At 41.9% G+C, this 22,383-nt stretch overlaps 1 protein-coding gene across 3 annotated transcripts in view; it reads left to right on the top strand.

The window, feature by feature from the left end:
• Vps53 (VPS53 subunit of GARP complex) overlaps positions 1–21,702 on the top strand; it is a 141,889-nt gene extending 120,187 nt beyond the window's left edge. For all 3 annotated transcript variants that reach the window (XM_026388792.2, XM_026388793.2, XM_026388794.2), the window contains 5 exons: positions 453–601; positions 5,555–5,624; positions 15,653–15,790; positions 17,843–17,947; positions 18,621–21,702. In XM_026388792.2, coding sequence (XP_026244577.2) covers positions 453–601; positions 5,555–5,624; positions 15,653–15,790; positions 17,843–17,947; positions 18,621–18,791 — 633 coding nt within the window. In that variant the 3' untranslated portion in view covers positions 18,792–21,702. The remainder of the gene's footprint in view (positions 1–452; positions 602–5,554; positions 5,625–15,652; positions 15,791–17,842; positions 17,948–18,620) is intronic.
• Positions 21,703–22,383: the final 681 nt, after the last annotated feature.

Below are 22,383 nucleotides of genomic sequence, written 5' to 3'. Positions count from 1 at the left end.
TATGATACCTCATGCCACATCTACTTGGAAGTAGATGTCTCTCCCCTTTTTTCCCACAGTTCTGATTGGTGGAACAGTTGACAGAGAACAGGTTACTGTGTCCCTGTTCCAGTCCAATCGGCTCTCCTAATGAGGTTCCTCTTACGAGAAAGCAATTTAGATGGGAAAGGAAGGCTATTTGAAGCATGCTGGGGACCACTAGAAGAAAAGTGCCTGAGTCCCATTTCCCTATCAAGGATAAGGTGGACCTGCTTGTCTTTACTCATGATTAGTCTCTACATTATAGACTGAGAAAAAAATTCCCCAAGACAAAGGGGGCCAATTCCTGTGATAATAAAGACCGAATTTCCACTCTGTCTCTTCCTTTTCCTATTAACAGGTAACACTCTTTTTTTTTTTTTTTTTCCTCTCTGAAGGGTCTAAAGCCTGGTCTTGTCCTGTCTCTATTTCAGATGCAGTGGCAGAATGTGGAACATGTTGGTGACCAGAGCCCCTATGTCACTTCTGTCATTCTTCACATTAAGCAGAATGTCCCCATCATCCGTGACAACCTGGCTTCCACACGGAAATACTTCACTCAATTCTGCATCAAATTTGCAAAGTAAGTCCTGGAGCATTCTCATCACTGAGTTGTTCTTATTGTTTTGCTTTGTTTTTTTTTTATTTTTTAAATAAAATTTTAAAAATTTTAAATAGACTTTACATTTCAGAGCAGTTTTAGGTTCATAGCACAATTGAGCAGATTTCCCATGTACCCCTTGGCCCACACGCATACTGTCCTCCAATATCAACATCCCCTCAGAGGGATACATTTGCTGGGGTTGATGAACCTATACTGATGCATTATCACCCAAAATATATGGTTTCCTTGGGTTCATTCTTGGTGTTTGTACTGTCTATGGGTCTGGACAGATATCTAATGATGTGTACCCACTGCTATAGTATGATACTCAATGGGGTTCTTTTAGTGCCATACAAACCACCCAACATGCTCACAATCCTGGTGTCCCTACCATCCAACTGTGATTCATTCTGGTACCTGCAGGCAAATTGATATTAATCTGTATCCACAGGGATCATAATAATAAAACCAAGTCTGCTACTTAAGTTTATATATACAGTAGCAGTAATACAATCATCAGCCACATCAAGGCAAACAAAAATGAGTTGGGAGACCCTGTTATTTTGAACTGTGTGGACATAACCACCCCTTGCCCAAGTGATCACATGTGCTTTTTGTCTCATATAAATTTTTTAAGGGTAGGAACTACCTGTTCTGTTTCTTTTGAGCCTTCTCTTTCTTCTCCCCCATAGTATTTATTACTGTAGCTACTAAGACTTATCCACTTTTGGATGTCCTTGTGTCTAAGGAAGGTACTAGAAATTGGGAAGAGCAAGTCAGGGAACTCCTTAGCCAAGGTAGATGGAATGAACAGTAAGCTACGTGTGTTCCTGTCACATCCCTGTGTGTGGCCATTTCTGGCTTGAGTTTTGAAGCAAGAAAATAGTTTGGTCCTTTGCCAATCAACATCTGGCTGTAGCACTGTCTCCTGTGAGACCAGGCAGTGCACAGGGCCAGTGTCTCCTCTGACCAAATATCAAACAAACATTCTGGCAAACTTCTCAGGGAAGGGCTTCAGAAAGGTCAGCCCTGTCCAAGCTACTGTATTTGGATTGTTCTCATCTAGGTCCCAACTGGTGGTTCAGGACTCCAAGTTTATGTCTTCCCCAGATCTCTCCCAGTGTGTATTCAATTAAGGCTTTCCCTCTCTGACACAAATAAATCCCTAAGGAGCAACAATAATGGAGTGGCTTGTAGAGTTAACTTTAATTTCTACCTTGTCAAGAAAGGATCGAGTGGACTCTCCAGGGAAGCATTAATGTTTGCAGTATGACAGGTGGACTAGGAGTTGACGTTCCCTTCACTCTCTGGATGCTCATTAATGTGCATTAAAAGTATTGCTGATTTATCACATTGTGACACTCCCCATAAGTACTGGTAGAAGTTTCTCTGTAAAAATTTACTGCAACTAGAAATCTCCTTCATGGTCACCCAGAGGTCTGATTGAGCTTACATTAGATAAATAAGGAGTCAGTTGCTTAGCTAGCCCAAGCAGAGGCCTCACATTCTCTCAAAGCCCTCAGAGCCCTTTAGTGTTATTACTAAGCTCATATTGAGTGAACCGGGAATAGGATGCCCATCTCACACATCTGGAAAAGCTCAGCCTGTGATCTAGGCTATATTTCTGTTTTAATCCATGGTACCTTCCATTCTGGTAAACCCTAACCTTACTGTAGAAACCTCAGTTTTAGGATTGTGGAGGGACCTTTCCCCAGCCAAAGGCAATAGCCACCATCATCTGTATGGCATGGAGAAGCAGTTAAACTTGGAGTCCTGAACCACCAGTTGGGACCTAGATGAGAACAATACAAATACAATTACCCATCACGTTGCTGGGACCTCTTCCCCAAAGACATGTGTTGAGTCTCTGTTTCTCCAGTCCAAGCCCTGTAGACTAGTGCATAGAGCCAGTTCAAGGACACAGCCACAACTTACTCTAGTGGGAAGTAACAAGTTATACACTGTATATACGGTTGTGATTAGTCATAAATTCAACCTCATGTTGCTTGTTTGGCTCTGGTTTACAGCACTTCCAATTCCTTCTAAATAGTTCCTGTTCATACCCATCCTGACCTGTTTGGCCTTTCCCCAGGTCTGACCCCTGGACTTCAAATTTCTTTCCCCTAACTCCCTTTGCTACCCACCAACGCAAAACCATCAATAGATCCTTTGTCTCCATTTGGTATCTATAGGGACAGTCATTCCTGTTTAGACATCATAGTCACTCCCTGGTTGAAACCACAGTTTGAATCACAGGTGACTTTCCTCCTCCTAAGCTGATTCTCCTCATAGATAAAAAGACAAATCCCTTTTTAAAAATTTTTTACTTGTTCTTTTTAGTTAAACATGACAATAGAATGTATTTTGACATATTATACATACAGGAGTATAACTTCCCATTCTTGTGAAGACAAATCTTTTAATAGTGGTTGGGAACAGTTTTGATCAGTCATGAATTCAACCTCACATTAACTTGTTTGACTCTAGTTTATAAGACTTCCAGTCCCTCCCGAATAGTCCCCAGTAAACTTCCTGGCAAAGTGCTGGTACCGAACTGACATTCAAAAAGTGGTCGCTGCTGGGCTGGGATTGTGGCTCAGCGGTAAAGCGCTTGCCTAGCGCAGCCAGGACCCGGGTTCGATCCTCAGCACCTCATAAAAATAAAGGCCTTGAGTTGTGTCCATTTACACCTAAAAAAAAAAAAAAAGTCACTGCTACCGTTATTAAAACATTTATTATTTATTCAGTGTGCATTTACTTGAGCATTTCCTTTGTCCTAGATACTGGGTTAAGTGATCTGACTTAACAGATACTACCCCTGCCTCCACTTGCCTTAACAGTCAAGGGAATAGACATATAAACAAATAAGTGTAATAAAGTAGGTGAGATATTAGAGGCCTGAGGACTCTGAGAATATGGTGGAGGTGACTGAGAAAAGGCTCCATAGAAGAGACATCCTTGAGCAAGGTCAGAGGGTTGTGTGAGTGCTGACCTCAAGGTTCACAAAGAGCATTCCAGGCAGAGGGGACAGTGTAAGCAAAGGCACAAAGGTATTAGCGGCCCCAGGAATTGTAAGATCTACAAATAGTTCAACCAGGTTGAAGCATGAGGTGCCAGGGTTCAGCATGATGTGGCTGGGGACAGAAAATCCAGAATTAAGGTTGTGACCAGGCACTGTGGTAGTGCCTGTAGTCCCAGCTACTCAAGGCATTGAGGCAAGAGGATCAGTTAAGCCCAGGAATTGGAGTCTGGCCTAGGCAACATGGAAAGACCCTGTCTCAAAAAAAAAAAAAAAAAAAAAAAAAAAAACCTGAATCAAGGAATGTCTTGTTTGCAGCCATTGTAAGAGTTTTGGTAGCAGGTGACTTAAAAAGATGAGGATGAAGTCAGGGAGACCAGGTGGGAAATAATTGGAAGAGCTCGGGACTCAGGAGGTTGAGGTAGGAAGGTGGCAAGTTTGAGGCCAGCCTCAGCAACTTAGTGAGACTCTGTCTCAAAATAAAAAATATAATAATAATAATAATAATAAAGTCTGGGGACATAACTCAGAGGTAAAGTTCCCCTGGGTTCAATCCCCAGCACCAAAAAAGAAAGAAAAAGAAGGAATGAAAGAAGGAAGGAAGGATGGAAGGAAGAGCTCCGTTGCTCAGATGACAGGACAGTTGGGAAGGAGATCAGCAGGGGTGAATCTGGGAGTTCAGGGGAAGAATTGGTAACTGATTGGATGTTGGGGTTGAGGTGGGAAATAGTTTGGGGAACTCTCAGTTCCTGACTTGGCAACCAGGTGGAGTCACCAACTCAATGCAGTCACTGAGCCTAGAGGCCAGTGTGAGGCTAGTCTGGAGGAGGCTAGTCATCGAATTAAGATGTCCAGGAAGTCATTAGCTGTTAGAGTGAGTACAGTGTAAGGAAAAGATGCAGAGAGACTGAAGACAAAGGAGGGCACAGGCCTGGGAGCAGCTTTGGAAGAATGAGGAGATAGGTACTAGCCAGCCTTTATCTTTACCTACAAATCCTGCTTTATTTCCAGCCTTCCTTTTGTGGTCCAGAGTCCTATGACACTTCCTGGTCACCTCACTTTGGATCTTGTCTTGATTATAGGCATGTATATTCTACTCTTAAATCTATTAGGTATACCTGGCCTGGGATGGGATTCTGGGAAAACTACATTGGTGGATTTTTGTTTTTTTGTTTTTGTTTGTTTTGTGTGTGTGTGTGTGTGTGTGTGTGTGTGTGTGTGTGTGTGTGTGTTTTTTGCTGGGGGTGGAACCCAGGTCCTTGCACATGCTGGCAAGCACTTTACCAGTGAGTTACATTCTAGCCCTCACATATGTTCCACTCTTAAATCTGTTAGGGTGTTTATACCTACTAGTTACAGAAGCCCTAATTCAAACTGGTTTAAATGGTAGGTGAGTTTTTTATTTCATCTAACTACAAGTCCCTGAGGTAGGACAGATCTGAGAGGTGGTTTATTTCTGCTATCTTTGGATCTGGCATCATCTTCAGAATGGTGGTAGACTGGAAGCTATAGACATCACATCCAAATGCAACAGTGCCCCTCCACCTTGCAGTAAGGTCCTTCCTCCTCCCAGGACACACAGCAATCACCAAGAGAATGCCATGCTCTGACTGGCTGAGGCTAATTAGAATCCTCCATAGGAGGATTTGTGGGGTATAGCTTAGTATCCCCAGCACCACTCACATACACACAAAAATCACCAATATAGTTTAAGATCAAGTTTTTCTAGACCCTAAATAAAACCAGGGTCTAGGTGAGAAATAAAAGGAAGGCAGGGGATGCTGATAGGTAGCAATAGTATCTACCTTGATTCTCAGTTTTCTTATGGAAGGGTAAACTTTGAAGAAAGTTTCTGCATTTCTTTACTGGAGAGAGCATATGCCTAATTTATCACTTCTTTTTTTCTTCCACAGCTCCTTCATTCCTAAATTCATCACCCACCTCTTCAAGTGCAAGCCAATTAGCATGGTGGGAGCAGAACAGGTGAGGTGAACTTTATATTGGACTGTTTCTTAGAGCTTTTGTCATGGATCCAGCACATATCTTAGGACAGATCTACTCTGGAGAAATAAAATGACTGAAAGTGTTTTTGGAGTGTGAAAGGGTCATGGCTCTAGATTAAATAGTCAGAGAAGGTTTCTCCAAGGACTGATGCTTGAGAAAACACTTCAAGCAGAGGGAGCAGCAAAGCTTCTGATTGGTTTGAACCCACAGTGACTGGACTAAGACCCTTATGAGAGAGAGGCTTATCTGTTTGATACTGAGCAACTCAGATCACCTCCCCTAAGAAACTTCATGATTAGCTTCCCCCTGCTTGCTTGAATTTTATACAAACTAAGGCTCCTCTTAGTTTGTCCCCTTGGCACTGATGGATTGGCTTATGTGCTACAGCACAGCTACCTCTTTTCAGCTGCTACCTAGTCAGACCATCTGAAATAGGCAATTTGAGTTCAATAAGCAGTTTAAGCTGCTTTTAAAAGAAAAACCAAAAAATCAGAAAGAGCTGGGGATGGGCTAGGGATATGGTTCAATCATAGAGGCATATGTGTGGCCATAGGCTCCTCCCCAGCACCACAAAGGGTGGTAAAGCATTCCTGGGTTTAATCTCCAACACTACAAAAAGAAATGAAAAGAAAAACAATAATATTCGTATTCAATCCCTACTTTGTTTTTGGGTTTTGTTTTGTTTTGTTTTGTTTTGTTTTGTTTTTTGGTACTGAAGATCAGACTCAGAGGTGCTTTACGCCTGAGCTACATGCCTAGCTCTTTTTATTTTTTATTTCAAAATGGGATCTTGCTAAATTACTGAGGCTGACCTCGAACTTGAGATCCTCCTGCTTCAGACTCCTGAGTCGATTATGGGTGTGTTCCACTGTGCCTAGCTTCTACCCCTAATTCTTTCAAAATACCACTTAAATGCAAAGTATGCATGTACTAATCAAAAATGATTCACATATTCAATAAAATAAATCCTCTCTAGACATTTTATCTGTAAACTCTTAAGAAAACATGTAAGAAGATTGTATAATTCGAGATACTTTTGTAAACCCTGTCCTTCCACCAAATTCATCAAGAGTGGCAGAGGATCCATCTCTCACAGCTCACTGCTGTGTTGGTCCTAGTCATGCCTCTCAGTTAGAGGGCAGATTAACATGTGCCATTGGGCATTGTGTTCTCTCATGAGATTCAAAGCCAGGTGTAAGATCTGTGTATGACAAGATCTCTTGAATCAGATAAGTGCAGAGTGAGCTAGCATCAGTCCAGGTTATAAAGTGGCAATATGGTATGAGCATTCACGTTGGTAGTGCTAGAATCCCAAAGGTCAGAAGCTGAAACTTGTTTCTGCAACACAGCAACCATTAGTCCTTAGGCAGATATTTAACCTGGCATCACTTCACTTTCCTCAACTATAAAATAGATGTAACCAGTGCCACCTGTTATGAGGATTCACCAACAAACGATGCACATGGCGTGCTTGGGACCAGTTCTGGCACATGGTCAGGCCACACTAAATGCCAGCTCTTAGTGAGGTTAAGCTTCCTCAGACCAGGGACATGACCTTGTCTCTGTTTTTATTGCCCATCTTCCCTAATAACTCTTCCACATGCAGCCTATGTAGAAATATTCATTGCTTGCCACAGGCACTCTGTCTGACCAGCTTTAGCCAGAGTCAAAAGTGTTGTCTCAGAAAGCTTCCTGGGAGGTTGTGCAGATTCAGACACTGACTGGGCCTGACTGCAGCAGTTCAGCACTCTGAAATTCTTGACCCCTGCATGTCTTAAGCATAGAGCTCATTCTCTCTGTCGGAAGCAGCAAGCAGCGGGATGATGCCCTGACATGCTGTCTACAGTTTCTTCTTCTTTTTTTTTATACTTAAGTCATTTTTTAAATTTTTGTTTTAATTTCTTGATTTAAACTATATTATTTTTTTTTATTTGTTTTAATTAGTTACACATGACAGTACAATATTCAAATGTATGATATGTCAAGGTCACTATACTATCATGTCTGCAGTTTCATTAGCATGTGTTTACCAGCAATTCATTCTCTTCACCTTGTCATTGTATGTGATCAGAAAGGATACAGAGTGATTAAGATCTGTGTGTCTGGGAGAAGCTATAGAGTTCTGGGTGACTGTGTTTCTGTCTACAGACTTGGTGAAGCCTCTAGACACAGAACTGATCAGAGGAAAGGTGTTCTGAGTTTATAGCTTTGCTCAGGCCTTGCAGCTGGGTTAATATCTCATAACCATGATATTTTCACATTATCACACAAATTCAATATTGTATCAATTTTTCTTAGACTTTCTCTTCTTTAAAAGAACATTAGAATAATCAGCTCAGATCCAAAGCTAGTGTCTACAGAAAAGTATCATTTTGGCCAGTGTTTACTTCTTTCTGCTCTGAGATATGGATGAGAAAACCATCTGCTAAAACTAGAGTTTTACTTCAGCAGACCCCAGGCAAATACAAAGTAGAATCTTCACAGGTCTAGCCTGAGAGACTACAAGAGCAGTGTAGCCCTTGAAGGATTCCCATGTGAAGTTCAGATATTACTGGGTATATGCCTGCCCTGAGTATCGGGCTTTAAAGGCCAAGCTGTCATGTTGGTGGAGCCTGGTTCACTCGGGGGCAGCAGGATCATAGGAATCTAGAAGTGAACAAAGAGATGTTCATGGACCGAAACAGTTTCTGCCTCAAGTCGTGGAGTGGCTGAAATCCAAGCTTTAACAAAAGCTGTAAGATTCAAAGCTAAGATTTAGCCTAATCTCAGCTGTGTCTGCTTTGCCACAAAGGTACTAGCTCCTAAATTTAGGTTATCCTTCATTATTAATACCAAAAATGGAGAAGGAAATGTTTTTTGTTTTTTATTCATGTCCTGAGTACTACATAAAGTGAATTATTTATTTTTGGGCCCCAGAGTTCTCTTGAGCAAAATTGAAAGGGCACATGGAATTGAACCATACTGGTATTTATAATGCCTCTTTCTAGTTTGTAATTTTCAGAGAATCTTGTGGGATTTGCAGGGTCATTAATTAGTTTTACGACCGTGGCCATCTATAACTGAACACACAGCAGAAATGGAATGCCTGAGCTAGGATAGAGAAAGCACCAAGTATGATATAGGGGGAAAAAGACAGGGGGTCCAGTCCTCTCTCTCTTGTTAAAGGTCCCTGTGGTCTCAAACAGTTGCTTTCCTGCTCTGAGCTCTGTTTCTTCCTGTTTAAATAAGAACACTGAACCAGGTGCTCTCAAAATCCCCTTCTAGATCTATCATATTGTGTAGTCTAAAATACTCTGAGCAGTATACTTTGTGTCTATAAAGTTATTTTCTTTTCCTTTGTATTATCTTTAGATACCATATTGACTTTTTAAAATTTGTGATATGTAACATAAAATTTACCATTTGGGGCTGGGATTGTGGCTCAGTGGTAAAGTGCTCACCTAGCACATGTGAGGTCCTGGGTTCGATCCTCAGCACCACATAAAAGTAAAATAAAGATATTGTGTCCAACTTTAAAAAAAGAAGAAGAATTAAAAAATTTACCACCAAGCTATTCCCCAGCCTTTTTTTATTTTTATTTTTTATTTTTAAGACAGGGTCTCATTCAGTGGCTTAGGGCCTCTCTAAATTGATCCTCCTGCCTCAGCGTCCTGAGTCACTGGGATTACAGTCATGTGTCACCTGCCCAACTCATGTTAACCATTTTTAAGTATCTGCTTAGTGTCTAGAAGTTTATATACATTTCTGTGCATCGATCTCCACCATCACCTCTGGACCTTTTTCCTCTTTCCCAACTGAATCTCTGTACCCATTCACTATCTAGTCCCCATTCTCTCCTGTCTCCAGCCCTGGAGTCACATCCTACTTTCTGTCTCTATAAATTGACTACTTTAAGTATTTCATACAGGTGGAATCATACAGTATTTGTCTTTTTCTGTCTGGCTGGTTTTAATTTCTTCCCAGTTCTTCTACATGTGTCAAAAATTTCTTCCTTAAGGCCAAGTAATATTTCATTACATGTATATGCCATATTTTGACCATATTGACTTTTTAAACTCACCTAATTCAAAGCCATCCAAACAAAAAAAATGTGTAAAGCAAATATAAAGATTTTTTTTAAAGTACAAGCACCACAGAGAGGGAAAAAGAAAGTCAGATTTATATTTAGCATAGCAGTTGGAAAAATGAGAAAGTGGGATGGTTATTCTCTGGCACACTTCTTCTAGGTAAATGCCGAAAAGGTGGCTGGGTGTTTTAAGTAATCCTTAAAAACAAAATGGAGCTGAACACTATGGCACATGCCTATAATCCCAGAATCTTGGGAGGCTGAGACAGCCTAGGAAGTGTGAGTTTTATCCCCAGCATTGCCAAAAAAGCGGGGCAGGGTGATAATCTACCAGTAGAAAAGTGACAAAAGACCTTGAATTGACACTTCAAAAGAGAGGGGAAAAAAAGATATCCAGAAAGCACCTTAATCATCAGGGAAATGCAATTTAAAATCACAATGACATCTGAATGGCTAAATTTTTAAAAAGATTGACAAAACCAAGTGTTGATTAGGATGTAAAGCAATTGGAACTTGGATGTGTGCTGGCAGGAATGACAACTGGCATAACCACATTGGAACACTAGCTGGCAGTCTCTGCTGTAGCTAACATGCCTGCCCATGATCCAGCAGTTCTCTTGAGTACTTTCCATGCTGGAGAAATGAGGGCTTGTGACCACCAAAAATACATACAAGAATGTGCATAGTAGGTTGATGGGTCATAAACTAATCTATGGTGATTGAGGGCAAAAGAGTGGTTCCCTTTGTTGGGAGCAAAGAGACCATTGACCAAAAAAAGAATGAAGGAGGCTTCAGGGAGGCCAGAAATGTCCTGTGTCTTCTAACAGGCAATAGGGTATGGTACACATGTAAAAGCTTCCCGAGCTGTATGCTTGGTATTTGTGTACTTAAAGTTTAATTAAGAAAGGTGACTGGCCAGGCGCAGTGGCACATGCCTGTAATCCCAGCCACTCAAGAGGCTGAGGCAGAAGGATCATGAGTTCAAAGCCAGCCTCAGCAACAGTGAAGTATTAAACAACTCAGGGAGACCCTGTCTCTAATAAAATACAAATTAGGGCTGGGGATGTGGCTGGTTGAGTGCCTCTGAGTTCAATCCCCAGTACCTCCCCCCCTCAAAAAAAAAGAAGATGGGGGGAGGGACTGGTGATATAGCTCCTGGCCCTGGGGTTTAAAACAGGAAAAAAAAAAAAAAAACAGTGACAAAGATGAAAGAGCTAAGAAGCAAGATATATTGCCCCCACCTTGGTCCATTCGTGATATCTTGACCTAGTCTCCCTATGCCACCTCACTGAAGAATTTTGCAGCACATATATGGTTCCTCGCCTTCTAGGAATGTGCCTTTAGCTTCTCTACTTAAGACTTTTCATCCCTACCAGTAGCTATAGTGTCCCCCAAAATTGCAGGAGGCAGTTTAAGAAGTGAGGCTCACTGGGCAAGGTGATGCACATCTGTAATCCCAGTGACTCAGGAGGCTAAGGCAAGAGGATCACAAGTGGGAGGCTAGCATCAGCAACTTAGAGAAGCCCTAAGCAACTTGGCGAGACCCTGTCTCAAAATAAAATATAAAATGACTCGGGGTGTTGCTCAGTGGTTAAGTGTCCCTCGATTCGATCCCCAGTACCAAAAAACAAAACAAGAAGTGAGGCTCTTTGCAGAGCTGGGGATCAAACCCTGGGGCCCTCAGTGACTTCACTTTTGCAGACACAGCACTCTGGCCAACATTGCACCTCAGCAGCTCACCAGCAGCACCCAGGAGCACCACCCCAAACACCTCTGAGGCACAAACAAATTTGGCAATGGCCTTCTTGCTCAGTGCCTCTGGCCTAAAGAGATGAACTAATGGCTGTTTTAAAGGTGAAACTTGGGGCAGATTTTCATGATAAATGGGACCTTTTATCTTCACTTCCCACAGACAGCTGCTAGTTCCTCTTTTCTGTCTACATCACTTACCTAAAGCCTGAGGTCAAGGTTTTCATCTCTTCATCTGTCTGGTAAAGTCATAATTTTATTGTCACTGGCCAGGGATGTCTTGTGCCAGATGTGGTGGTGGACATGTGTAATCCTAGTGACTTGGAAGGCTGAGGCAGGAGGATCACAAGTTTGAGGCCAGCCTCATCAACTTAGACTCTGTCTCAAAATAAATAAATATATAAGTAAATAAATAAGGGTGGGTATATATCTCAGTGGTAAAGTGCCCCCAGGTTTAATCCCCAGTCTATCACTCCTAACAACAGAATTATTTCTGGTTCATTCAAAACTCATCTTGTCACTTAAAACTATACAATTATTTATATATAATATATAAATTGGAAATTTATATATATTATATATAAATATTATATGTTTTGTAAAGTAAAAAAAATAGAAAAGTAGGGCTGGGGTTGTGGCTTAGTGGCAGAGTGCTTGCCTAGCATGTATGAGGCACTGGGTTTGATTCTCAGCACCATATATCAATAAATAAAATAAAAGTCCATTGACAACTAAAAAATATTTTTAAAAAATAGAAAAGTAGAAAGTATCCCCATATGATTTAAAATATAATCATTGGGTATTTTTTTTCCTGCCAATAAATAAATGCCAAGACGTGACTTTGATTTTGACAAGGCTCTTAAAATTTGCTATATCGAAGACAAAGTTGCCAGGCCTCAAATGGCGTACTTTAAGAAAAAAAAAGAAAGATATTTCCTGTTAATAAAAGTATAGAAAATAATGTAAAGAACATCAGCTCACCACTTAGTAAAATCTGTGACATGGTCCCACTTTTTCTGTAGATTTTTTTTTTTTAATGTAAAGTAAATCGTTAACAGTTATTGCTGAAGCCTCCTGTGGATTCCACTCTGCCATTATCCTCTGTCCGTGCCCAGAGGTAAACACCACTCTCATTTTGATTTTTCCATTCCCATAAGTGTTTTGGTATGTTATACGTGTATATATATTCCCAAATGATACATGATTTTGTTTTGCTTATTTCTAAGCTTTATATAAATCATACCATACGTGTCATTTCCCCTCTTGCTTATTTTCCCCAATTCAGTGTTTTTTGAGATTAATTCATGTTGATGTGTGTCATTTGTGTTCACTCATTTTAACTTCAGCATCATATTCCATTGCATAAATATGCCACCATTTGTTTATTCATTCTCTTTTTTTATGGACACTTAAATTGTTTCCAATATTTTGCAAACAGTGGGTGCAGAGAACATTTTTTTACATGGTCAAGTTCTCTAAAGGATGTAAGTAAAAATGCTCTGTTAGGTTATAAGTATCTTCAAGCAAGATGATATTACTGTTTCCATGCTTGAATCAATTTATAGTCACTATAAGTTTGAATTTCAATGCCACATCCATTTCAAGTTTGTTTGTTTGTTTGTTTGTTTGTTTTAATAGTCCTGGGCATCAAACCCAACGCCTTATGCATGCTAGGCAAGCCCTCTACCAGTGAGCTACACCCCAAACCCAGTCTTTTTCTTTATCAAACTTTAAAATTTTTGACTGTCTGATAGATATGAATGACATGTATTTATAGGGTTTTTTTAATATTTATTTTTTAGTTTTAGGTGGACACAATATCTTTGGGTTTTTTATTTTATTTTTTTATATGATACTGAGAATCGAACCCAGTGCCTCACTCATGCTAGGCAAGCACACTACGACTTGAACCACATCCCCAGCCCCTGTATTTATAGTTTTAATTGGCATTTACCAATTACTAATAATGCAATGCCTTTTGGTCATTTGAGTTTCCTCTTATGTGAATTACCTATTTGTATTCTTTGTCTCATTGATTTTTGTGTGTGTGTGTGTGTGTGCTGGAGATTGAATTTTTAGGGTCTCATTCATGAGGAGCATGCACTCTTAACACTGAGCTACATCCCCAACCCCAGTCTTTTTCTTCTTGATCTGTAGGAATTTTTATGTTTCTGCATATCATTCCTTGGTCAATATTATACTTAGCCTCTCCTGGTTTCTGGGATTTTTTTGGTTTTGGTTTTGTTTTTTTCTTTTTTGAGACAGTGTCACTAAATTGCCAAGACTGGTCTAGAAATTTCAGTCCTCCTGCCTCAAGCTCCCAAGTAGCTTGGATTACAGGTATGCACCTCTGTGCCATCTAGATAAAACACTGATGTCTTCCCAGAACCTTTTTTCCATTGTCAAAATTATAATCACCATAGCCTTACATTAATAGTGTCTCTTGTTCATTAGTTTGTCTTGGCAAGTTATTAGAAACATATGGATCATTGATGTTCTCATCTATAAAATAGAAATAACTACCTTCATAAGGACAGGGCCTCATGAAAACTGAATGTGATAAGCAGCTGGGCACAGTGGTTTACACCTGTAATCGCAGCTACTTGCAAGGCTAAGGGAAGAGGATCAAAAGTCCAAGACCAGCCTCTGCCACTTAGACCATGTCTCAAAATAAAATTTTAAAAATGGCTTGTGATGTAGATCAGTGGTACAGCACTGACCTGCCATGCTGAAGACCCTGGGTTCAGTTCCCAATACCAAAACAAACAAACAAGATGAAGACTAAATGCTAAATGTGATAAAACATTCCTAGCATCATTCCTAGCCATTGGTGGTCAGACAGAAAAGTTGATAGCCTTCCAAATAATTAGCATCCAGAACAAATAGGAAAAGTTGGATTGTTGCCAAGACTTATTTAAATTTGGTTAACTCTCCTACATTCTCACTAGCATCCAGGAAAAAAAAAAAACACTAAAAACAGCAATAGCAAATTACCTTTTTTTGCCTAATGAATAAGCAATATATTTATGAAAGTTTTCATTGCTGATGAGAGTGAGCCTGGGCTGCTAGCAAGTGTGTATGTATTCTTCATTTGTAAAGAGGTTCAGATGTGAGGCTGGGGCTAGGGCTCAGTGATAATGTGCTCACTTGGCATACATGAGGCACTGGGTTCGATCCTCAGCACCACATAAAAAAATAAAAAATAGGGATATTGTGCATATATACACACACACACACACACACACATATATAAAATATCTGTCGGTATATAAAAAGAGGTTCGTATGTGTCAGGAACCCTAAAAATGTACTGCTTTGGACTCTCCCAAAGACTGCCATTTGTGCACCTAGAATATGTGTACAGGGCTGTCTACTACCTCACCATTTGTTGTTTTTTTTTTAAAATACATCTTCATTTTATTTATTTATGTGGTGCTGAGGATTGAACCCAGTGCCTCACACATGCAAGGCAACCACTGTACCACTGAGCCACAACCCCAGTCCACCATTTATTATTAATAATAAAAATCTAGAAACAAACTAAATAGATTGTTTAATATCTTAAACACACACACACATACACACACACACACACACACACACACCCTACAGAATATTGTATAGCCATTAAAAATCATGATTTTTTTCCAATACTGGATATTGAGCCCAGGGCCTCACACATGTTAGGCAAGCACTCTACAATTGAGCTACATCCCCAGCCCTTTTTTATTTTGAGGCAGGGTCTCACTAGGTTGCTGAGGCTGGCTTCAATCTTGAGATCCTCCTGCTTCAGCCTCCCAAGTAGCTGGGATTCCAGGCATGCACCACTAGCCCAGCTTCATGATTTTTTCCAGACTGCCAAGATGGGAAAATAGAATACAAAAACTTTATATGTTAAAGTGGAAAACCCAGGTTATAAAACTGAATACATACATATATACACATGCACAGAATATTGATTCTGATTTAGTTTTAAGTGCATAAACTTAACAGCAGGAATTATACCACATTTAACTGTAGTTTCTTATTTTCCCAGAATAAAGAAATTAAAAGTATTTTTTGTTGTTTATTTTCCAAATTTTTTGCAATGAGAGTATATTATGTATATAATTAGGAAAATGTGATTAATCTGATGGATTCATTTGGTGTCATGTCCCTGTGAAGTGGCTGGTAACACACTGCTTTCCCCACAGCTGCTGCTGGACACCCACTCCCTGAAGATGGTCCTGCTCGACCTCCCTTCCATTGGCTCACAGGTGGTGAGGAAGGCACCTGCCAGTTACACTAAGATTGTCGTGAAAGGCATGACCCGAGCTGAGATGATCCTCAAGGTAATGATTGTGTCTTCCTCAAGGATCCTGTTTTAAGGAACTAGTCATATATCTAATCCCATATCCAGGGGGTTCTGATTTTGAAAGCCCAGCATAAGGCCTATCCCCACCAGTCCTAAGGATCATCTGCATCCTTTGTTTAAACTAAATGTTGGCCTCATTAGATATTATTTGAAGTCAGTGGACAATTACTTGGGGACCAGTAATTCTTTCAGACAAAGGAATTCTTTGTTGTCATGAGATTTTCTTGTAATAAGATTTGGCCAAGACTGAGAGTTAGAAGGAGTTGCCACTGTGAATCAAGTTGTATAAGTTAGGAACTTTGCCTCTCAGCAGGAACATCAGTTATCCTCCACTCCCACATAAGCCTTTTTGGCTTTCTGTGCTTTACATCTTTAAATGAACTCAACAATGTTGTGGTAACAATCTAATCAGCAAATGGGTTTCTTGTTTGTTTCTTTGTTTTGATTTTAGCATCACTTAACAAGATATTGTACTTCAGCTGGTGCTGTCAAGAATGTCTTGAACACCTACCATGATTTCCAAGGATAACATGAGAAGAGGGGCAGAGGGTAGAGAACAAATAGTACTACCTGATAAGGCCTGAAAGTCCAGGGCCTGTAGGCTCTTCAGGCTCTCTTCCCAAACAATAACTCAAATGATGACAGGAGAAAAAAGTAGCTGCAGCCCACAGACACCATGGGACCAGGCAAAGGCCCCGCATAAGCCTTGAGCCATGGCCTGAGAAAACTGGAAGTAGCCTGATGGATTCTTCTCCAGCTGGTGTCCTCTCTGCAGAGAGAGCATACAGTTTGGGAGTAATCTGCCAAGGACTTTTGAAGGAGATACTCCTCACTGCTCCCTTACATTCTCAGGAATTCAAACTAAAATTATTTTGCTGAGGGAAGAAAAATCAGATTCTGCTTTCCAAAACCAAATGGAAATGAATCTGAGGGTTGCAGTGCCATCTGTTTGTATATTAATTGGTAGTTTAAGTAAATGTAGTTAAATGAAGTTCCAGATTTTAGGTCTTCAAAAGAGTAAGGAAGCTTTGGGATTTTTGTTTTTGAGAAGATCCACTCACATCAATTCCTTTTGTTGCCCGATTGTCAAGAATAGACAGAAGGAGTTGGGCATGGCACACACCTGTAATCCCAGTGACTCAGGAAGCTTAGGCAGGAGAATCACAAGTTCAAGGCCAGCCTCAGAAATTTAGGCCTTAAGCCTCTTAATGAGACCCTGTGTCAAAAAATAAAAAGGGCTGGGGCTATAGCTCAATGGTAAAACTCTCCTGGGTTCACTCCCCAGTACCAAAATAACAAAACAACAACAACAAAATGACAGAAGGAGCAGGCACCAGGTACCCATGAAAGGTCCAACCGGAGACCTTTGACACTGTGTTTCCCAAATGGTCCCTATTTTTTAAAAACATCTCCTGCCCAGACCCACTGAATTAGAATACACAGAAAAGAGACCCAGAAATCTGCACATTAAAATCAATCCTCCAGAGGGTTACAATGGCACACGCCTGTAATCCCAGTGGATTGGGAGGCTGAGGCAGGAGGATCCTAAGTTCAAAGCCAGCCTCAGCAACAGCGAGGCACTAAGCAACTCAGTGAGACCCTGTCTCTAAATAAAATACAAATAGGGCTGGGGATGTGGCTCAGTGGTTGAGTGCCCCTGAGTTCAATCCTTGGTACCAAAAAAAAAAAGGGCGGGGGCGCTGGGGATATAGCTCAGTTGGTAGAGTGCTTGCCTTGCATGCACAAGACCCAGAGTTCAATCTCCAGCACCACCAAAAAACAAAAACAAAAAAATGGCAATCCTCCAAGTACACCAGTGCACCCTGTAATCTCAATGGCTTGGGAGCTGAGGCAGGAGGATTGTGAGTTCAAAGCAAGCCTCAGCAATGGCAAGGTGCTAAGCAACTCAGTGAGACCCTATCTCTAAATAAAATATAAAATAAGGCTTAGGGGCTGGGGGTGTGGCTCAGAGGTAGAGCGCTTGCCTAGAACGAGCCTTAAGGGCCTACTGTGTTCCTTCCCTTGGTAGGTAGTGATGGCCCCCCATGAGCCATTGGTGGTGTTTGTGGACAACTACATCAAACTCCTTACAGACTGTAACACAGAAACCTTCCAGAAGATACTGGACATGAAGGTGAGCTCAGTATCTTTTCTTGTCATCCTTCTTACTCTAGGGGGTGGGATATGGGTTATGGAGGGGCTGCCTCAAAAATGCAGGTTGTGGACCCAGAGTGGTGGGTTGAAATCCCAGCAACTCAGGAGGCTGAGGTAGGAGGATCACAAATTTAAGGCCAGCCTCAGCAATTTAGCGAGACACTGTCTTTAAAAAATAAAAAGGGGCTGAGGATATAGATAAGTGGTAGAGCACTTCTGGATTCCATCTCCAGTACAAAAAAAAAAAAAAAAAAAATCCATGTTGCTAGTCCTCCCTGCAATCTGGATTCCAGGAGGGTAGTCCTGGGCATGTTAGCTTCAGGGTTCTGGACCACCCTGCATGCCTGGAAGCTACTGCTCAGGAGAGGACAGAATGGAAGGAGCAGGAAGATCATCCTTCCATCTTTACCTGTCCTCCTCTCCAACCTTTCTTTCTCTCCTACCCAATTCCTTCGTTATTTCCTTCCTCCACCTTCTCCCAGGCTACTACTGAAGGCTGATAATTTCTCTGAAGAAAGCTTTTGTCCTTAGCCTGAAATAATTATGCTGATGGTAGAGGCCATGCCAACAGCAGACCCAGAAGTGCACTCTCTCTTTGGGCTATTGCAGAGCCACCTCCTGACCACTAACTCTCCTCTCTCTTCCACCCTCAGGGGCTGAAGAGAAGTGAGCAGAGCAACATGCTGGAACTCCTGCGCCAGAGACTTCCCACCCCGCCCTCAGGGGCAGATGGCTCCAGCTCTCTGTCCCTGATGGCTCCTACACCAGAGCAGGAATCATCTCGCATCCGCAAACTTGAGAAACTAATTAAGAAGAGACTTTAGGAGCACACGAGGGGCACTGAACCCAGTTCTTGGAAGCCCCAAGTGCCCCTGTACCCCTCCCCTACTCAGTGACTCATATCCTCAGTCATGAGTTTTTGGGACATTGAGGTTGCTACTGTGTCTCTCCCTGCCCTGTCTGAACTCCTGTCCCAGTGGGAGAAGCTGAGTAAGGACTGGGTTATAAAAAGGCAGTTTAGATTATCTCTCATTGCTGCCAAGGAGGCAGCATTGGGTGAAAGGCCCCAGTGGTTCAGTTGCTGTTTCCAGGCTGCCCTTGAAGGTCAAGTTGTCATTGGCTCTTGTAGCCTCACCGCGGCAGCCATACCCTCCAACACCTGGGCCCTACTCCCTGCACATGCCTGTCCAGCAACTTGGATGAGGAAGCCTGGATCTTGCTCCTTCCCCCTTCTGCAACTACTGGAGGTCACCTCTGCAGCCAGAACGCTGAGAATGTTCCTGGAATTGGTTGAGTGAATGGACTGCCAGATCACAGGGTTTAGTACTACCCTTTATGAAGACAGTGGAAGCATGTGCACTTTTCCATGTAAATCACAGTTTCCTGGTACCTTCCATTTGACATGGCCAAGTTTCCTGTGTTCTCATTTCTTGTTACTCTCCAAAGGAGAAAGGCCCTCTGTGTCTGTCACTCTGGAGGGCTGTATGAACCAAGCCTTGGAAGCAGACCAGGCTGGGGCTGCTGACCTGGAGAGGAGACAGTCCCAGATCTGACAGAGGGTTCTGGGGCTTGGGGTGTTGCTCAGTGGTAGAACGCTTGCCTGGCATGTGCAAGACCTGGGGCACCGAACCCTGTAAAAAATAACAAGTGGGTCTTGCTTGGCACAGTCACTGTGTTATGTGAGATTATTTTCTCCATTTCTTTATTCTCACTCTGTTCCTAACTTCTTGGGAAGCAGTTGACTTCTATATAGGAAAACCAGGAAGTTCTCTTGGAAAACCTTTCCTAGTTTTTTCCTGCAGATGAACTATGGGAGGGAATAGATAGCCTGTACCATCTGATGTCCTTCCTGCTCATTCACTTTCAAATCCAGAGAACTCTCCAGAGTCACCTGAAACAACAAAGGTGGTGTACAGTGCATACATCACAGTATTAATGAGAGAGAACCTGGGTCTTTGGATACCAGGAACACAAGATTGACCTTACTCGCCAAGCTCAGAACTGGCCTGGCCCAGAACACAGCCTGGGCCCAGACTGCCCTTCATGTCCACCCACTGGCTCTAAGCAGCAGAACTTTGCAGAAAATTGCTCTATAGAGCCACTTCAGTCCCCTGCATCATCCTACACACAGAGGACAGGCACCATACCAGGTAGTTTCCCTAATTCTCTTATACTACTCCACACTGTTTCCCTCCCTCCCTCCCCCCCTCTGACCCTGTCCATTAGTTCCAGGTTTGAAACCCCACCTCCGCCCTGTGCTGGAGATGGAACCCAAGGCCTCAGGCATGCTGGGTGAGACATGTTCTATCACTAAGCCACACCCCCAGCTACAGAGCCTCATTTCTTCATTAGCTTCCAGCCTGTCCTTGCTAATTAGTAGAAGTATTGAAAACACTAAGAAGAAAATCAGTAGTGAAGAGATATGGCCTTTAGTTGAGCTCTGTTAGGAGAAGATTCAAGATTAGAGAAGTGCAGGAGGAGTGGGGAGGGGGTTGGGAGGCTCAGTCTAAGAGGGATTCCTCTGTGCTATCGTGTTGCTTTGGTAAGGTTATATGCACTAATTGAAAGAAGGGGTGGTGGGCCAGTCTCCAAACAGCACAGCCAATTCAGCCGTCTGTCATCAACCTAGGGAGGCTGGGAAAGCCAGTGGACTCCTGCACCTGGTTCTTGTCACTCTTCAGTGTTTACAGATCCACACTTCTCTTTTTAGTTCATTCATGAGGAGTCATTTTTCTGGACATCTCTATAATGGCATTGAGATGTCAGACTGCTGTTTTTCCCAGTTGGTGGTCACCGCCAGGGAAGTTGCTTTCCTGATTTATTACATTGTCAGTAATCCCCAAGGAGCCAACAGATGTCAGTTGGAGTTATGTTCAGTGTCTCATTGATGGGGACTGAATACCGGGTGTGCATCCTGGAGAGACAGCATGTTTCTCACCTGGGGGTATGCATCAGAATCACCTGGGGCCCTTTTAAAAAATTGTAGATGCCTGGAGATTTTGACTCAGTAAGTCTGCAGTGGGGCCTGGCGTGTAGGCTTAAAAGCTCCATAGGTGATTACATTTGTCTGTCAGTATCCACGGAGGATTGGTTCCAGAACCCCCTCCCTGTACTCCAGTGGATATCAAAATCTGCAGATGCTTGAGTCCCCTCATATAACTGGCATAGCATTTGCCTACACTTTAAACACATCTTCCTGTATACTTTAAATCATCTCTGGACCTCTTATAATACCTAACTTGGTAGAAATACTACACAAATAGTTGTTGTACTGTGTTATTTAAAGATCTGTACTTATTCCATGTAGGCACAGTTTAAGTGTTGTTTTTTTGTTTGTTTGTTTGTTTTCCAAATACTTTTGATTGAATCCACGGTTGTGTATCCACAGATATAGATGACTGACTGTGTGAGGTTTATTCTTTGCTAAGAACCATTGCAATACAGAGAAATTCACTTTATTAAAGGGTTCCTGTAGCCCGTGTTCATAAATGTATATTTTTCTGGTTCTCTGAGTATAACTACAGTACAGTGGTCTTTGCTTATAGCTAGCAGCTTTAATTTCAAACTCATTTAGGACATGCCAGGAGTTTCACTCTCATTCAGTACTGATGAATAGTCTTCCTTTTTTGATGACCAAACCTCAAATAGAAGCTTTATTTATTATTGCCACTTCAAAATAACATACATAGCCAGGTGCAGTGGTACACACCTGTAACACCAGTGACTCAGGAGGCTTGGGCAAGAGGATCACAAGTTCAAGGCCAATCTCAAAAATTTAAGCCCTAAGCATCTTAGTGAGACCCTGTCTCAAAAAATAAAAAGGGCTGGGGATATAGCTCAGTGGTAAAACTCCCCTGGGTTCAATTCCCAGTACAAAAAAAAATTAAAAATGACAGAAGGAACAGGCACTGGGTGCCCATGAAATGCTTCCAACAGGAGACCTTTGACACTGTGTTTCCCAAATGGTTCCTATTTTTTAAAAACATCTCCTGCCCAGGCCCACTGGATTAGAATATACAGAGAAGAGATCCAGAAACCTGCACATTAAAACACAATCTTCCAGCTGGACTTAGTGTCACACCTGTAATCCCAATGGCTTGGGAGACTGAGGCAGGAGGATCCCGAGTTCAAAGCCAGCCTCAGCAACAGCGAGGCACTAAGCAACTTAGTGAGACCCTGTCTCTAAATAAAATATAAATAGGGCTGGGGATGTGGCTCAGTGGCTGAGGGCTCCTGAGTTCAAACCCCGGTACCTCCCAAAAATGATGGCAATGTACATAAGGAGTAGCGATTGATTAAAGCAGCATCTGATAACTAGTTCAACTAACCTTGAATATTATTTCCATTCCTCCCCTACTTTCTCTAGCCTATTTAATTTTTTTTTATATGATGATACCCAAGATTGAACTCACAGGC

Source organism: Urocitellus parryii, chromosome 7 (genome assembly GCF_045843805.1).
Source record: "Urocitellus parryii isolate mUroPar1 chromosome 7, mUroPar1.hap1, whole genome shotgun sequence".
Taxonomy (NCBI): domain Eukaryota; kingdom Metazoa; phylum Chordata; class Mammalia; order Rodentia; family Sciuridae; genus Urocitellus; species Urocitellus parryii.
The sequence above is the reverse complement of the archived record's forward strand: the minus strand, read 5'-3'. Positions and strand labels throughout refer to the sequence as shown.